The 18,593-nt window shown below is 37.0% G+C and overlaps 1 protein-coding gene across 5 annotated transcripts in view; it reads left to right on the forward strand.

Moving 5' to 3' along the window:
* HDX (highly divergent homeobox) overlaps positions 1-9,925 on the forward strand; it is a 40,679-nt gene extending 30,754 nt beyond the window's left edge. For 3 of the 5 annotated variants that reach the window (XM_088527593.1, XM_088527594.1, XM_088527596.1), the window contains 4 exons: positions 1,822-1,901; positions 4,707-4,790; positions 8,580-8,702; positions 9,678-9,925. In XM_088527593.1, coding sequence (XP_088383719.1) covers positions 1,822-1,901; positions 4,707-4,790; positions 8,580-8,702; positions 9,678-9,803 — 413 coding nt within the window. In that variant the 3' untranslated portion in view covers positions 9,804-9,925. Of the gene's footprint in view, positions 1-1,732; positions 1,902-4,706; positions 4,791-8,579; positions 8,703-9,677 lie in introns of those variants that run through there. The other 2 variants (XM_088527595.1, XM_010214747.2) reach the window with 2 other exon arrangements.
* The last annotated feature ends 8,668 nt before the right edge of the window (positions 9,926-18,593 follow it).

Here is an 18,593-nt window from a genome sequence, read left to right on the forward strand (position 1 = left end):
TAGGCAAGTACGAAAAGACTTATTAATTTTCGGTAGTGTCCAAGAAACAGTCTTTCATTCTTTATTCCAGCACAGGAACAGTTTCTGTTACCTTCCACAGTCCAGTGTGGTAGGTTTTATTGCTACACTTGGTTTTCGAACTTCCTGGAAAACACTTCCACCAATAATCATGTTTACTTTTCAGTCATAGCAATCTTCGAGAACTAAAACCGTTGTTCTTATTAAATAAGAAAAAGAAAGAAAAACACCAAACTCTCAAAGATAGAGAAAGATATTCTTAGTCTGGCTTTTTAAAAGTAGTACGTAAATTTAAAAAGCTAGTCTGATACAAAGGTGAGCATTACATTTCTCTAGTAATATTAGTTTGCCTTTTTAAGTTACATTAATTGAATCCATAGTCTGTGTTAATGCCAGTTCTGTGCAGGCCGTTACAACTGTGCCAGTTTATATTAGCTAAGGATGAGCACTTAAAGAGTTTAAAGCATTGTAAGGAGTTGGATTCAGTAGTCCAATGAACAGAATGGTCACTGTCAAGGTTAGAGAGCGATCGGTGGTTTAGATGCTGCTTTGGTGTCAACTTGAGTGTGCTGCTCGGATGACTTCCATTCCTCCGAGCAGAATGAAGTGGTTTTATATTGCTGTTTGCTATTGCAGTCCTCCTCTTTGGACACATTTGCTTTTGGTACTAGCAGAAATTTTCTTAGGAAGTTGTAGCCTGTACGGATTGAATTTATTTGAAGCCACTTTAAATAGAGCTTATTCAGTTAGAAGCAATTAATAGACAGAAAAGTTACTTAAAATGGTTGTATATGGTTATAGCTATTGCCTATTCACTGCACCTCCTTTCCTCTCTGGGTTGGCAGCTTGACTGCTTGTCCCTTCTTATGCAAGCTCTGCCCTATGCAGAATACTGCAGAAAGTAGGGGGTTCCAATTAATACCATGGAAATCTTAATCATAACTGTCTTGCCCTTGTGTTTTGTTTTATTTCTTGTTTTGCTAATTCTCTTAACCTCTTTCTCTTGATAATAGATCAAGTAGATCTAGATGTAGAGAGTTAAAGTAATTTTCGGAAATGTATTTAGTCACAGGAATCAATACACATACCTTTCTAATTTTTCATGTTGCCCATAATAGAGGAATAATGAAATTGTTCAGCAATTATGGTTGAGATTTAGGAATAAGATCTGCTGTGTTTTCGAGTGTGTGCTTTGCTGATACATGTAAGGGAGAAGATCAGACTCACTAGGAGATCAGATTCACTTTTTTTTTCCATATGAAAATAAAACAGTTGTCTGCTTGATCAGTTTTCTGTTCAAAAGTAGTCAGTGCCTACAAGGAGGAGGTGGGATTCTACTATGTAGCCTGTAACTGTAGGGGCAAGCTGGATTTTTCATGCAATAACTCACTGAAAAATCCTTCTTTCCTATTAAATGAATCAAAATACAGCTTGAAAGCAAGGCAGTAGAGGTTCTGAATGCAAACATGCTTAATTAGAGAAGTTCTAGGTAGGTCTGGTGTGAAACTCTTCATTACCTCTGAATATTTCAACCTGAACTTAAAGAAGGAAAGTCTTAGTTGCAAAAGAGCAACTGGTAGACGTGTTTTTCTGTCTTTCCAAGTTAGGATTGTCCCAGGTTTGACCTGATACACTGGCGATGTGATGTGTTTGTTTATTAAGATATGCAGTATTTTTTTTTATGACACTGATATGACTTTGCTTTTGTATATAGCAGATGTGACATATTTAGTGGAAAAGACTAATAATGTTCCTCGAGCATGAAATTTGAATGAAATCTGAAAAACTAATTTATTTCTGCAGAAGAGACAAGTGATACTCTTCAAAATGAAGAAATGGGTCACAAAGAAGATGACCAGAATCCAGTATCTACTGATAACGTGGTGTGTATACTTTTGCTGTCCTAGTTTATGTTGGTGTTATTGTCCAACACCAGTGTTTTTCACTAGCTGAAAGCTTCAGCTGAGTGTGCTGAGTTCTTCCTTCTTGCTTATGTACTACAAGAAACATCTTGTAGTGGAACTGTGCACGTGCAGTAAAAATTGAATAATACAGATTTTCCTGTATTATAACAGCCCAGTGTTGTTGTTCTGGAGTGCCTGGATAGGATGTACTTACTCTGTAAGTACATATTGTAATAAAAGAGTAAGAAAAAACAGCAAAATAAAAACAAAAAATGGTTTTTAGTTGCTTTCAGAAAGTCAAGAGTGTCTAGTGTTTCTTCTCTATAGCTTATCTTGGATCTGAGGGCTCAAACGTCCAGGGCTGGCTATATAGTCTTCATCCCCATACTATGATAGGGCATTATTTAGATGTTTCTTATATTCTCACATGCCTTCACTTTGAGTCAAACGCAGTTCTTGCTGGTTTTAATTGACTGTGATAAGAACATAAGGAAGGGAAGGCAGAGGGAGGAGTCATGGTAAATAATATAATATGTCCCCTTTGTTTAGCCTGTCTTCTCTCAAATTAGAAGAAAGGCGAGGAGGAAGAGGAGAGAAGACCCCAAGTGGTAGGGCAATTTTTTCTTAAAAAGTTATCTGGAGAATGAACAGGCGGTGGTTCCAGTTCCCAATTAGACTCTTCTAATTCAGGTAGAGCTTAAACTGTAATAGCTCAGAATACATCCAGATAATTTGTTTTTATATGAAGTGCCTGTAATCTGAAATGGGAAAGCAGACAGGAGATCTCCTACTCTCTTATATAAAAAGAGAGTGTTACCATCTGGGGTAAACTAAAATTTCATGGTTGCATTTCTTCTGTTTAGCCTGAAAAGAATGGCTGCCCTTTTGTAGTCTCTTTAACCTGCTGACCTGATATGGCATGAGAAGTTTCAGGCTAATGTTTTCCTTGGAGATGTAGAATGAAATGTGAAAAAGTCTGTGAAGATGATGCCCAACAACAAATTGGTTCCTTAGTTTACCTGAACCTTCAACGTTATATAATTTGAAACAGTAAGATGGGGAAAAAAATTTATCATACCACATTCCACTGTAACAAAATTAAGTATGCTGTTAAAATTGAACTAAGATACATTGGGCTTGCATAGCAGATACAGTTTTCTGTTTGAAATTCTAATCTGTTTATCCTCTGCTATCTTAAAATATGGAATTGAAAGAAGATGGAGTTGAATGTTTGGCATTTGTTTAGAGACTCTTTTCCTCAAGCTGAGTCTAAAATCAAAAATTTATTTAAATCACAGTGCTAGCATATGATAACAGCGGATCTTTGTGACATTAAGCCTTTGAAATGTTAGTGCTTCAGCTGTGTTGTCAGACATTGAAGCAGAGAAAATGTAGTTTATGCTCTCTGCTTTCAACACATGCTCATTAGTTCAGTGGGTACTACCACTGAGAGGCTGCTTGCATGTCTCTAAGGACCCTTTCTTGGAGGTTAGGTGGGAATTTCTGATGGCTGGTCTGCAGGCAGACAGAAGGACATACATATATATATATATATATATACATATACATATATCTAAAATGTTGCAGAGAAGTTTATTAACTGATTAACTCCTATTAACTGATGCCTCAGGAACTAACCATTAAAATGCAATTCTATCACTGTGGTCCTTGCCTAAATTTTATTAAATAGTATATTAAATAATATAATAAAATTGCTTTAACCTATTACACACAGTTGTCTAAAATCTTTAAAATGTTAGATTAGTGATATTATAAAACTCCCTTATACCACCATTGACTCTTTTTGAAAAATACAGAGAAATTTATAGCTTAATCCTTCTTAGTTTTGATAAAATTTCCAGTATCTAGCTTTCTAATTCGAGTTAATTCCATCAATTTGCAATGTAATTTAGATGTGAATCAAAAATGCCTCCTAGGTGGTCTAAAGATGTGTAATTTTCTTTTCTATCAAAGTGTATGTTAACATATTTGTCTTGCCAAGTGTTTTTGTTAGGGGGAAAAAATACATAAAAGTGCTAAGTAGCCTTAAAGGCAATGTTTTAAAAGTTGAGATATTTCCAGATTTCCAAATTTAAACAGTATTTAGGTTTTCCTTTAACATTGCATTTTAGTAACTCTGGAAACTTAGTAACGCACCTAAGAATTTTTCTGAATTAAGTGAAAATATCCATATATACACACATATAATAAACAGAGACACACACACACACTTTTGAATCTGTCTGTCATATCAGTGTCTTCTACTCTTTAGTGCATTTGACTTGCACTATGGCCAAAGTAGACCAAAGGAGAGAGTTAGACTTTTATTTTTAGGCAAGTTATATGTCAATTAGGACTTGTCAGTCATTTGTCGTAATGTGTTGGGTTTTTTTATTATTTTTGTTTTGTTTTCCTGTCTAATTCTTGTCCCTCTAGGATGTCTTCAACAAAAAGACTGTGGAATAAATGCAGACATTTGCAGGCTGTAGTGAGAGTTTTGGCAATTTAATTGCCAAAAACTTGGTGACGTGTAGCCCTTCCTCCGCAAACAGCCTGAGTCACTGTAGCAGCAACTCTCCCAAGTTGTATCTTACTTGAGCTCCTGTGCCTGAAGTGCATGATTACCATCTAATGGGGGCTAAAGAATTCAAAAATGCTCAAAAGCAGGCAAAAAAAAAAGGTGTTACTTTCTTCCTTGCAAGTTGCCTTGAGATAAGTGCTGTCGTTCGTAGCTCTAATCTATAAATTCAAATATTTGCAATGAATCATCTACTTCTGTTTCAGAAAATAGAAATTATAGATGACGAAGAAAGTGATATGATAAGCAATTCCGAAGTGGATCAAATGAGTTCTCTCTTGGATTACAAGGTAAGTAATTCAGGCCATGTAATAGTAAGCAAGATAACACTTCACAAAAAAAAAAAGAACCAAATGAGGAAAAATCTGCAAGGATTTGAGCACAGCAGTGTGGGAGCCTGGAACTCTTCTGCTCTCCTCAGGTAGCCACGGTGCAGCACATTTCCCCTTCTCTACATGCCAAGCAAGCAGTTGCATCCCATCTGCAGCCAGTTTATCTGTGTTTCAGCACAGAGGGAGGCAGGAAAAGTCCCATTTCTACAGAGCAGCTACGTTACTGCAAGTGTTGCCATCTGCAGCTCCCACCAAGTGTCCCGAACCAAAGCAATTTATTTAGTGTCTAAAATGAAACTTCCACTCTGTGCCATAATTGTTCTCTGGAGTGTTATGGAATGCTTTTAAAATAGAGTGTGATGCTGCCAGCTCTGGGAAGAAATAACAACAGCTGGAATCCTCTAACAAAATAGGAGGAACTGAGAAAGTAGTAGCTCTAATGTTATAGTGCATGTGTAGAACATAAGCGCTGCAGCCTGTGAGCAGTGGCCGCGGAAGAGAAGCGGCTGGATTCCCGACAGCCACTGTCTTGGCCTAATGGTGAAGGTTATGTGTGCTCTTGGTCTCCGAGTTGCCAAGTTCTGCATTGTATTTGGAGCATTGAGTTTTTAATGTATGTGGCTGACTTTTTGCTTACAAAACAGGCATATTCTACTAAAGATGATCAGTTACCAAAATAATAAATAGATTATCCTTTTTTCCAGAACAAAAATTAGTCCCTCAAGCAGTGTTTTCCTGTGAATATGGATAAAAGAATGACCTTTTCTTAATGTCACCTGTCACCAAACTGAAAGACTTGTTGTGACAGCATGCCCTACAGAACCTTGTTTGTTGTTTTGTTGTTTGACATAAGTATTTTTTTTTGTGGCTGTGCATTTTCTACATAAATCTGTATTCCATCTTTTACTGGAAAAAATCCCTTGCTAAATAGGCAACTTATAAGTTTACATCTATAATAAATCCATTAAGTTCTTTTTTGTGAAAACGTCGTCTTTCAGAGCCCAAATATTTATCTCTTATTCTTAGAGCTGTTATAACCTGAAACATTATGGTGACTTTTTTTTTTTAAGGAATGTCGTTTTTTTGGATTAAAAAAACACGTGCTTATAAGCTTGTTAAAAATCTTTTGCTTCACTACGCAGTGCCGTCTTTTTCACGGTAACTAAACTTGAATTTCAACCACTCTTGCACATGTGAACGTGAATGTCAGAGCACAGTGCTATAAGATAGAACTATTTTCATCGTTGTTAAAGTGAAATGCCAGCAGTTTTGCAGCTGATTGCTACTACCAAAACCAGCCATCAAGGAACATTTTACGTTTTTCACTGCAAGTCTAGTTAAACATGTGGTTATGTAGTCAAGCTAAACTTACAGAGATTTTTTTTTTTTAATTCAAATTTTCATACAATATGGGTAAGGGAAATAATGATAAAATATCTGGTCTTCTAACAGAATATTGTAAAGCATTCCTTAGAGCAAGAAACCTGAGATTCTGATTTGCAGTCATTTTGTGGAGATCGAGATTCTAGATTTCTGTAATGCAGTTTTGCAAGTCCTCATGGAAACATTCACAGGAGATCCTTAGCCTTTCCCTTTGTTGCCTGTTCATTCTTCTGGTTTTGTTTTCTATGACAGGGCCTCAGGTATACATGGGGTTACAGGGGAGATCTGATGCAAGAGTGTGGAGTATGTGGCACACAATTTGCCACACAGTAAGCTAGGTCATAGTCTTTAGCTTAGAATTTTCCCTATATTATCTACTTTTAATTAAGCGGTCTTGAATTTATGAGGGGATAGTGGAGACAAGCAAACAGACCACTTAATTATGAAATATCTGTGAGCCTAAATACTTACACAAAGAAATCATTGTAGAAAGTATCCCAAACTATTTATACATGCATTTCCATTACCTTATGTAGAATGTACATTCACTGCCATTACATGGATACTTTTTGCAAAAATTATGGTGCTTCTGATCTGGAGAAGCAATCTATATTTAGCTTACATGATCTTTGCAAAGGTGAATAAAAAGAGAAACATTTGCTTTAGAAATCTTGAACAGCACTCAACTGATAAGTTTGAAGAGGAGGAGATACTTGGCATAATCTGAAGTACATTGTCCGAATTTTTAATCAAAAAGTTTCTTATCTCCACACCAAGAAAGTCATTTGCAAATGCAGTGACTTTTTTCAGTATCTGTAGAAAGGTTGAAAATATGTCTTTTTGTCCACAGGATGCACAATTTTCATATTTCTTTGGCAATACAATTGGAAATCTTATACAAAGAAACATTTTCTCTTTGAAATGTTAATGTTTCTTCTTCTGTTGCCGAAGCAAGGGAAAGGTACAAGATCAGTGGTAACTTGCTGCCTCTCCCTCAGCTGTTTATCAGTCCTGATTTGGTATAAAGCTGTGGGGAATTAGAAATGGGGGGGAAAAGAGCTCTTTCACATGTTATTTAATATTAGTCATAAGCTGAAGACTTTCGGGTCTTACCTGAGATGAGGGGCAGAGGCCTTTGGCCTTGGCCTGGCAGTTGCAGAATTCCTGGCACTGAGAGTTTCGGGTGCAGAGCAGCTTGGGAGGCATGTGGACATTTTTTTCCCTAATTAGTCTTAAATTCTTCTGTTAATGGCAGTATCATGAGAGTGTGTTCATAGACTTCTGTTATGTACATAAAATTCTCAAGAAAATACTGGTCACATTCCATGCTCAGTTAGAATATTGTTAAATAAGATCCACACAAAAAAGTGGTGTTCTGTGAGAACAAACAAACTTCGAGTGGCAAATGCTGGGGTCGCAAAGCTCTTGGGTTTGTATCTGCAGCATGCAGCAGACACAGAAGTGGGGCAGGCAAAAGCTAGCATCTCAGTGGCATAGATTACTAATTAGAGTTTACACTATTTTATTATTTCCATGTAGGCATTGATGGCTAAAAATCAGAATGGTAAATATGTTATCAGTAGTTCATCGCTTTGTCACTGAATGTGGGGGGGAAATCTGAAATGTCATCCTTCCAAATGTCTCATGTGACCTCATCATTTTCTACCACAAGTATACCCCTATTTTATAAGTATATTCCCATTATTTCTGTATCCTCGAGGATTGTGGGGAGGTGGGTGAGCAGACTCTTCAGAATCCGTATCAAACTCGGTTGCTCTCGGAGGTGGTGTATTTTAGTTTGGTGCCCTGGAAGTTTTTCCCTGTCTTAGTGTGGAGCCTCACACTGTAATAAATAAATTTAGTTACTGTCTCTTATAGTCAGCCTGCCATTCAAGATTGCTTTTTTATTTCTGTGAAAGGACTGGCTTTTGTTATCTTCAAATGGATTTGGATGTCATGTTTATATAATAAAAAGCAGTGCTTTCAATGTTTGTGTAAGCATTGGTACAAGTCATTGATGTTTTAATGGTGTGCAGTAATTCTGAAAGGCCTCGTCTGCCTGTGTCGTGATTTGCTATTACGTATGGCTTATGCAGGATAATAAAAAATGAACTGGCATATGCATTTTTTTAGGCACTGTAGATACAGTGTGATGTTATGGCAGTCCATCAAAAGACTTTTATCTGAAATATGTATGTGGTGTTCTACAATTCTAGGATTTGGGGACTTTATTTGCCAGAAATCATAATAAATTCATTACTCTTTTTAAATAAAAATATTTCATTTTAAGGTAAGTCTACTTAAATGTTATTAAAATGATTCAATACTGTTTATTATTTCTAGAAATTTATTTTTTCTCCACAGAACGAAGAAGTCAGATTCATTGAAAATGAGCTGGAGAATCACAAGCAGAAATACTTTGAACTACAGACATTTACTCGCAGTTTGATACTTGCCATTAAATCAGATGATAAAGAACAGCAGCAGGTAAGTCTTAAAGCAAGCTTTAATAATTTTGAGGTGTTCTATTGTTTTCTTGTTTTTCTTCCATAGTGCCCAGGGACTGAAATTATCATTATGGCAACGTTGTGTTGAACATCTTAGGAACATAAGAAAAGTTGTACTTTAAACAAAAGTTCTTGCAGTCTAAAAACACAGCGTAGAAAAAGTATTACCTTTACAAAGGGGAGATCGGTGCAGCAGTTTACACTGAAGGAGTTTAATTTGTCTGTTGTAAGATTTGGGAATAAAAGTCAGGTTTCTTCAGTTTTAGTACACTACCTTTAATGCATAGGTGCCCTTTTAATAACTATAAGTTGTTAACATTTGTTTTAATACTCGGTTGGATTATGTGTTGTATAAATAATGTTTTCTGCTTTATTTGCAAAGGGTTTTTCTTGCTCTCTCATCCTCCCTTTTCCCCTTTGCAATCTGCAGTTTGCCACATGTAAAAATAGGAATTATAATGTGCAATAAAGAAACATAAAGCATTTTATGTTCAACCTAAATTTGACTTAAAGTTGCTTTTTCATAAAACCACATAAACAGAATATAAAAAGGGCAAACTTTGAGATAAGAATTTAGAGCTTATGACTGATCTTGTGTGCAAAATCTAATGATCTCCTGTACACTGTGTAGCGTGTTTATGGATATATTAAAGTTTTTGCATGTTAAAAATACTTGAGTAAAGTAAATGAATATAGAGCACTTACTCTGTCCAGTCTGTGGGGAAAATTGTTTTGAACTATTTCCTAAGCAACTTAAGTAACTCTGGAGATTGCTCTAAGATACTTCATATGGGACAGAATGTTTATTTTTATTAGTATCTATCAACACTGACCTCTTTTTAGCCATCCTATATCAGCATTGACTAAAAAGCTTAAAAGTCACCATATGAAGACATTTGAACATTGAAATAAAACATAGAGTTAACTACTGTATTTTAAATTTTCCTAATTATAGGCACTGCTGTCAGACTTACCTCCTGAATTAGAAGAAATGGATTTCAATCATGCATCCCCAGAGCCTGATGATACCTCATTCAGTTTGTCGTCTTTATCTGAGAAAAATGCCTCAGACAGTTTGTGATTTTTATTTGTATGTTTTTTTATTGACAAGAAACGTAGGTTTGAGAACAGCTTTTAGTTATCCAACGTTCTACAATCCAAACAAACAAAAAAAAACAAGGTGATGTAGACCTTGCTGAAGGATGACCATAGTATGTAATGGCTGCAGTTTGCAATGACAGGAAAAAAAAGGTTGTTTTTGGTAAATGAACGAACTGTGTGGGGGAAGGGTTTTTTTTCATTTTTAGTAGGATGACTTGTTTTTCCAAAATAACTCTTGCTCTGTAGCAAAGTCTTTTTGAGCAGGGTCCCTAGAATGGAAAACACATGTCCTATTCTACACCCAGATAATGTTTTGAGTGGCTTGCTATATACAACTCACTAGTCCAGTTTATTGTAGATTCTCCTCCCCAATTCTTACTCAGGTAGGTTGTTTAAAAATTGAGAATCCACATAGAAAAAACGGACTTTTTATGCATTGTCCTTGAACCTCTTTGGAAATCTGAAACTAAAGTGCTTTTCATTATGTAACTGTAAATCATTCAATCTTCTGTTTTCTGACCAAAATAACTGAAAAAAAGAACTTGAAAAGGCTAACCAAATAATTTGAATTATCAACAATAAATTATTAATATACAAAAACAGTCATTAAGTTTTGTAATGAATTAGATTCATGCTGTAAACTCTGTGCTACAGAACGTGACTTTCAGATACTCATCGTAGCAATGGGATTACTTATGTTTACATTATTATTTAAAGTTTTATGAATGTAGTTACAGATTTTATTTGGCAGAGTCTGAACACTAAAGTTCTGTTCCCTAAGTTTTAAGTATCAGTTATTTCTTCCATGAACTTGTCTCTAGTTTTATCAAGACAATGTCATGAAGCCAAACTGTCATCGTGTCCCAAAAAGTTTTTGAGTGTTTTTTTACTGAGCTTTGCAAAATCATCTAAATGAGACCTGCTTTAGAGGTAGCCTGTTTGCTAATTTTTTTTGGCCCAAACCATAGTGCAGTTGTCGTTTCTGAACTGTGAACTTGATTGTAGGCAGTGGCTGAAATGAATTTCTACATCTGAATAATTAGATGTGCAGACACTTTCAGATAAATTTAGCAGGGCATGTAGGTGCATGCCCATATTATAAATGTTTTATAACTTCTACTTTGAATATTCTTCTGCAAGTTTTTTTGAAACAGACACTCTTGGATCTTGTATTCAACTTGATCTTTCATTTTTATACCAAGTAGAAATTCACTCTGGTGAATTTTCATTCATGTAGTACAGTAAGTAATTTCATTAATTTCAGTGGGACTATTCAGAATCTTGATTGTGCAGAAACAAAAACATCTTAATTAAAAATACATAAATAAAAAAGCCCAAGGTGTAGCTGACAAAATTCAGTGTATGAAAGGAAAGGAAAGCAGCAGCTACAACAACAAAAATACTTCAGTAGTGGTCTGATGATCACAAATAAAATTATTTCATTCATTTTGTTCTGTTCCTCTTTATTTGCTTAGGCAGTTTTTTTTTTTTTTCTTTTTATTACCTAAAGTGAGTTTTGTTCTTTACAGTTTTTTTCCCTCTGTTCTTCCATGTTGTCCCCTCTTTTTCTGTGTTGTCCTTGGGCATGGGAAGCTTTTAACAATGTTGGTAAATGCCATCTGCAAAAAGGATAGTAGTAATTTTGAAAGCTGTATTAAAAAAAAAATCTTTTCAAGCTTCTGATTACTGCACAATTCAGTTAATTCACAGTCCACAAAAAGTCTTCCCATGCATTCAAGCAAAATAACCCTATAGAAAGTAAACTCTGTGGGCTGTGTGACAACAGCTGGCCATTAAAACTCAAAATAGAATCTACAGAGACATAAAACTTGGTAGTTACATAGCGTAAGTTCCTCATCCCTCAATTCCTGAGCTGAAATGTCACATTTTGGCTGGCAGACATCCTTATATCCCTATTTAGAGGGGAGAGCAGTATTTTATATTCCTGTTGAATTGACTACCAATCTAAAATTCCTAAAGTATTGCGAGCAAAGATCACAGTACTATCCCTCAGCTGTAAGCTGAAGCACAACTGCAATTTTGTGCAGTTTCAGAATAAGTCATTTGTAAAAGGTTTTCTATACCGGCTTGACAAGGCTTTCTGTTTATGCTCTCTCAAGATAGGAAATCTGTGTTACTGACAGCAAAACCTCTTGTTTTCTATGAGCTTTGCTGAAATTAAGAAAAAAAAAATAGTTCTGTGATGTGCCTGTTTGGATCCTTTTTTCGTGCTGCTTCCAGTTAGGTTTCTATGACAAAAGGCAGGATACTCTTAATGAGATTTCTTGTCTTTTTACAAGAGAATTGTCACTGATAATAATCCTTTTTTGTTGTTGTTCTGTCTTCCTTTTATTTCATATATCAAACAAATTGAATGGATTCATTTTGAATGAACTAGCATGAGATGTAAGCAGTTATGTAAGAGTTCCTTTGCTCAAGAGAGGTGAAATCCTCTGTGGATCACAGCCTGAACCAGTTGTTCTTTGCTCCTTTCTGACAGGGTTACAAGACAAAGCCTACAGTGAAGTAATCATTTTGAGTACCCTAGAACATTTGTCAATATTAAGGAATATTCAGGAAAAAAGAGTATAAATACACTCTTGTATAACAAAAAGCTATACGAGATTATAATATACATTTTTTATATAATTTTTTTTAAATTGTAGAATATATTTCCTGTCTTGATGATTCATTACCATTGCTGGCTATTTAAAATGTTGTAACAACAGTAGTTTTGCCAAACAATGGCTGAAAAGCAGCACACTTACATATAGATTCTGTATCATAACAGCATTTAACAGTCCTGAAGTTGTGCAATACATATCTAAATATTACATTTCACACTAGCACCATGCACATAGCTCATGGCTTTGTAATTTAGGGCTTTTGGGGGGTTGTTTGTTTCCCTGCCAGATATCTGCGCTAGTCAGGTTTGCAGGTTACATCCACATCCATGTGACTTAGTGGTTCAGCTGGACCTTAGGGCAGTGTGAGAGCCTTGGGCCTTGTTGCCATCCATATTTCTTTAAAGCTTTGTCACAGTAACTGCACAGACACCCACCAAATTCTAAGAAGGGATCACCAGGACACTAATTTCCAGGTGAGATTCTGAAAGTTCTCTACGTGATAGGATTTAAAAAAAAAAAAAAAAACACACATCAAATGCTCATTCATCATTTGCATAAAGTTCCCCTGGCAGAAAGGGTTAATAATGTGCTGTGTTACAATAAAAGAAATAAGGCCTCTTGTTATTTCACTGTTTGGGGTTATAATTTGAAACTGTGGCAGAGGTGGCCTGTATTGACATTTTTTATCATCTTTCTGCTAAGCCTCTGATTTGCTTTGTCCAGGAAGGATGACTTCCCAGGCGCTGTTTATTCCTAATGCAGCTGTTGAAACATGAGTGATTAAGAGGGTCTCTCTGAAGACACCAGAGTGGGAAAAGGTAGTTCAGAAGAGACACTTCAGAAACAGGCTGCTCCCCCTCCTTGGGGAGCAACGAGGCTCTTGGATGCTTGCGAGCTTGCTGGTACCTGAGGAAGCCCTTTGCTGAGGCCTCTTTTCATTTCCCTGCAGATAATACTAGCGTCAAGCCTGTAGGTCTAACAGGAGCGAGTAATAGTAAATACCCTAATAAGCAAGTTTTTGGCAGATTTGATTTCTAGAAGTATGTGAAGAACAGATGTGCTCTACAAGTGTCTTTTTTTTTTTTTTTTTTTTTTTGAGTGCTTGGTTCTCAGAGCTGCGCTGCACTTTAATCCTTTCAAGCATATATTTTTCACTAAGGCAATAAAAATCCTCAAAATGGCAAACAGATCACAGGCTTTGCAGTCCTCTGAGTCAAAAAAAAAAAAAAGGAATGTATTACTTATATTTTTATCTTCTTGATTTGAGAAGGAGCTCATCAAGTCTATTCACCAAGTGGCGAGACAATGATATCTACTGTGATATCTACTGTTCTGGTTATACAGTTGGAATGAATGACAGAACAAATCAACAGTTTCATGAACATCTTTGCTGTGTAAATCACTACTCATATTTGATCAGCTACCTAATTTTAGATTCTGTATTGCGCTACCATATTAATAATATTAAAAAAGAAAGAATTGGACAGCACTGACTTTAGGTATTATTATAGGTATTAGTCATAGCTGACGCTTGGTCTCAGGATACTGCTAATGGAAACAAAATCATGTGTGAGTATTGAATGCTGCACAGAATACCTGAAACATGAAGAATCAGTAACTTGTAATGTTACAACCAAAAGTTTAATTTACTACCTCCAGTCCTACTGCCCTGATCCTTCAGGTCAGCCAGTGAGATACGAGGCTGCTTTACATACAGGGGACTGGCAGCTCTCCGACATTGAACTTCTGATTCACGACTGTGCTTTTTCTGCCAAAATCTTAGTTGGTAAGTGGATCAGTTGTGGGATACCTGATCAAAATAGACAATGGGCTGTGAGAAAACTCTAGCTAGTTACTGGAGGGGAGAAGCTGCTTTATGGTGTTTGACTTGTCTACCCAATTCATATTTCAGCACATTGGTCAAATGTTAAATCTTAAGTTATGAAGGGAGGAGGGGCAAAAGTGTAAAATCAGTTCTTTCTATGGTAGAATAGGGTTTTATTCTGACTAAAAATTAAATTCCTCTGTAAGCTAGCAGCTGGCACCTTGCTCAGAAGACAACAGACACAAGAGGAGAAGAGACTTTGGCATGTGGTGGTGGCGGTTGTTCTAAAGCAAATGGGCCACCATCTTCAAGACAGAAATTCTTAAGAATATATTCTTAAGAATAAGAAGAAATATTTTTTAAAAAAAGGTTTCAGGTCATTGCTGTGGCTATAATGAGCATTATACTGTATTACTGAACTAAGTAAATAATTTTTTTTTCAAGTTCTGTATTGAACTTTACACACACTACCTCTGAAACATAACATCACCTTTAAAACCACACAAAAATGTGAATTTTAGAATTTTTAAACTTTTTATAGGCAATAAATTATTTCCAATATGCATTCTTCAATTTTGTGCTTATTTTTTAGTTTAAATTGTGATAAATTAGTGCTTTTCTTTAATTTCAGTACTATTTTATGTATTTGTCTTGAAAACACAAACTATTGACAAGGAAATAATAAAGCTATGATATTGGGGAGAAAAGCATAGCATATGTTACAGATGATCAATATTATTACTAGGCTCAATGATTAATTGGCAGTAAATGGGCTAGATGTCGTGTTTTGGTACAACTGTTGCCGTATGGATATCAGAAATGTTCTGGTTCTAGAGGATTGTCATAACATTTCTCAGTATAATACATGAACTTCTATGAGAGAGAGCAGTCAAATAATGCGTCTCAGGAAGGTAACAAAAATGGATGGGATTTAACATTTTCAAGAGTTGGTGCTTTTCGTAAATTTGTCCTCATATATTTGTTTCAGCTTTTGCTTCGTCTTCTGTTTTTACATAATATGTGTAGGGGCTTCATAGGAAGCATCTGGGCTTGCTTAAAGCTGGCATTAAACTGAGTCAAACTAAGGTTTAAACGAAAACGTGGGCCATGTTTTGTAGTGGAGGTCACGGCAGAGGATGAAGTTTCTGTAACCTTTCCTCAGCACATGTGTTGCTGTGAAACGTGTGCCGGGAGGGTTTGTAGACTGCACGGACCTCTTAAACAGATGCAGGGGAGGGACCTAGCTACAAAGAGGCATTTCAGATGAAAATAAAGATTTGGAGATGGAAAGATTATTAAAAATGTGAAAATAAAATGAAGAAGTTCTTCAGCTCTGAAGACAACAGCTCCCATTTTATTTTCAGATTTTCTGAAGCAAAGTTGATAAAGCCATGGCAAATCCAGTGAAGTGCTTTGGGGATAGATTGTTCTCTCTAATAGGAATTGTGTTGCTTCTGTGGTTATTTCTAAGAATTACTGAGAAAGTGTGAACCATATCCATAGGCATATTTATAATGTACACTAACTGAACTCAATCATCATGTTAGCCTCTAAAAAAGTATTTCAATTGAAATCTTAATATAATTCTTCTAAAATAGATTTTATCTTCTCTTATTTTTGTAAGTCTTACTATTTCATTATGTATTGTGTATTAAATACATCAATATAGATATTGATTATAGAATAACTCTTTGCAAAGCTGCTACCTTTTGGTCTTGAAAATACATTAAAATGCCCATAGTAACTGTATTTCTAATTGTGGCGTATAAGCTGCTGTATTTATGAAGAGATAATAATTCTTCAGCCATCATAATTTCTGTTTTAGTTACAATAAGGGCATCAGTTTGATTTCTGGAAGTTTAGATATTATCATACAAATTGGAGGTTTCCATTAGCCTGCAAAACATAAGATACTAACCTGGTTTAAAAGTAGTATCATTTTGTTTTGGGCCAGTTTGGAAAGCTTTGGAACCTGAGTGTATCACCGAATTTCTCTGTGAAAATCAGTATTTATTTTGCATTTCTATTATTTGTACCAGTATGTGTAGCAAGGGAACTACCACAAATCTTGAACTGAAGTACCTCCAGGATAATCTAGGACATACAATCTGGACTTATTTGAAAGATGGATGCCTAGTGAAATATTCCACATGTTTGTACTGATTTTTGTCTGTATGTATAAGGGCATTTATAATCTTGTATTAACAGAGTCATCATGAGCAATGTTTATTTCCTTCTTTAGAAGTCCACTGAGCTATTTTTATATAAAATGTTGGTCTTTGCCTTAATTTTTTGTGAAAAATTGTGCCATAGATATTTTAACTTATCCACAGATAGTTTACAAAAATTGCTTTAACTTGCTTTTAGTTAATTATTTTTTCCCTATAATTATTGTAAATTGTTTCCTCCTCTACATGTGTGTCAAGGTCGGGTTTTTTTGCCTTTTTTTTTTTTTTTCTTAATTTAACTTTTTGGGAGATACCTTAATGTGCATGCTTTGATGGTTCAAGGTTTTTCACTGTAGCCTATTGTTCCTAGTTTGGCAAAATCTTTCATTAAGAAAAAAAAAAAAAAAAGAGCTAATGCTTGTACAGATGTATCTAGAATTGCCCAAATGGTCAGAGGAAAGGGCTATTTAGCATTGGTAAATTTGTCTACTAGACTTCCAAAATATTTTTCTACACCTGTCAAGCTTGGGACTATGGAGAAATAAAATAAAGGTTAACTAACTCCTTTTCCTATATGAAGTTCTCAGTTTCTGTATTTACTCTTGTCTTGTAAAAATTGTCGTGCATAAAATCAAAGATTGTGTGGTTAGAACCCCATTTAGTCTTTAAGATCAGTAGAAATTTTGTATATTTAGGTCTGCCTTGAAGATGAAGATGGATGTGTTAGGAACCGTTATTTAAGGAATAGCTGGTGAGTCATTTTGAAACTCTGTGACAGAAAAGGCTTGTATTTACAGATGTAAATTGGGTAGGGTACTTATCGAGTCAGAATTACGTAAGTTTTTTCTGTAGATCCTATCCTATAGTTCTGGCATGGGCACTGTGAGGCAGTGGGGAAGAGAACAGCCCATGTCACTTCCAGTGTGCAATAACAAAGATCTGGGCTGCCTTTCAACACAGGTGTATTCGCTTAAAGGTATTAAGACATTGATGGTTCTGTTTCCTGTAGCTTCTCTAGTTACAGAGATTCACTAGTGCATTCCTAGATCATCTACTCCCTACCAGTATTGGGAACAACTTGCTTGGCTTGTGTAGCAGCGTTGTGGGGCCGCAACCATACGCCGTTTTCCATTATAGTATGAGGTTTACATTATCATAGCGATAACAGAGAGTGTGGCACCCTAAAAATGAATTTCAGGAAGGGCTTTTCCTGCCTCGGTGGATGAAAAAGCAAAGGGAAGGTCACAGCAGCCTCCGTTCCATCGGGGAAAACCTTTCCCTGCCATGGGGTGAAAAGGAGATGTACCCATTTAAACCCTTCCTTACAGGACTGCTCTTCTACTGTGATTATTGTTTCACTGTGGGGAAATGGAGGGAGCCAGCTTGTCTTGTGGCCTGGCTCTGGCCTCCTCCAGGCCTGCCGTTCCCTACAGAGGCTCCTCTGCACAGCCCGGCCCGTGAAGGACCTTCCCCTCCAAGGGCACCAGGAGGAGCACAGAGGGGACAAACAGCAGGTGGCACCGGGAGCCCCCTGGTCCAGGGCACCTCGGGGGCAACCAGGAGGCCACGCGCGGCTCAGCGGCCCTTTGTGAGGCGCTCAGGACACCTTCAGAAGGTCCCTGCATCACCAGTGATGTCACAGTGCTGCGGGGACAACCAAGGGCCCCGTTGCCGGGGCTCATTGGCGCACACGCCTTGCAGAGAAGGAGCAGCCATGGCTGTATTCTCTGTGCTAGTGTGCGCCTTCCTGTGTGCTTTTGCACGAGGGATACCGATTCCTGAGGAGAGAGAGGCTTCACCATCGCGTGAAGGTGCGTACTGCAATGGGAAACCTCCTCTGCCTGCCGACGTTGGCTAGGGATGAATTTTCAAGGGTCCCCCTGAGGCTGCCCACACTGGGCACACAAGAGCATCTGCCCAGCCTCGTCCCAGCACTGCTGGGTCCTGCTCCTGACAGGCTCCTGCTCCCCTTCTCCCCAGTGCCGAGGGAGGGGGCATGAGAGCAGAAGCAGCTCCACTGAAAGGAACGGGGTGCGAGAGAACAACGGGGTGTTTCCTCAGGGCACAGCACCAAACCGCTCCAGCACACGGCATCCCGCACGGGGTGGGATGCCCCGGCCCCCCGGCTGCAACGCGGGTGCTGCTGCTTG

The sequence above is a fragment of the Tinamus guttatus genome, unplaced genomic scaffold (genome assembly GCF_059628265.1).
Source record: "Tinamus guttatus ecotype Peru unplaced genomic scaffold, ASM5962826v1 Tinamus_guttatus_pri_ptg000287l, whole genome shotgun sequence".
Taxonomy (NCBI): domain Eukaryota; kingdom Metazoa; phylum Chordata; class Aves; order Tinamiformes; family Tinamidae; genus Tinamus; species Tinamus guttatus.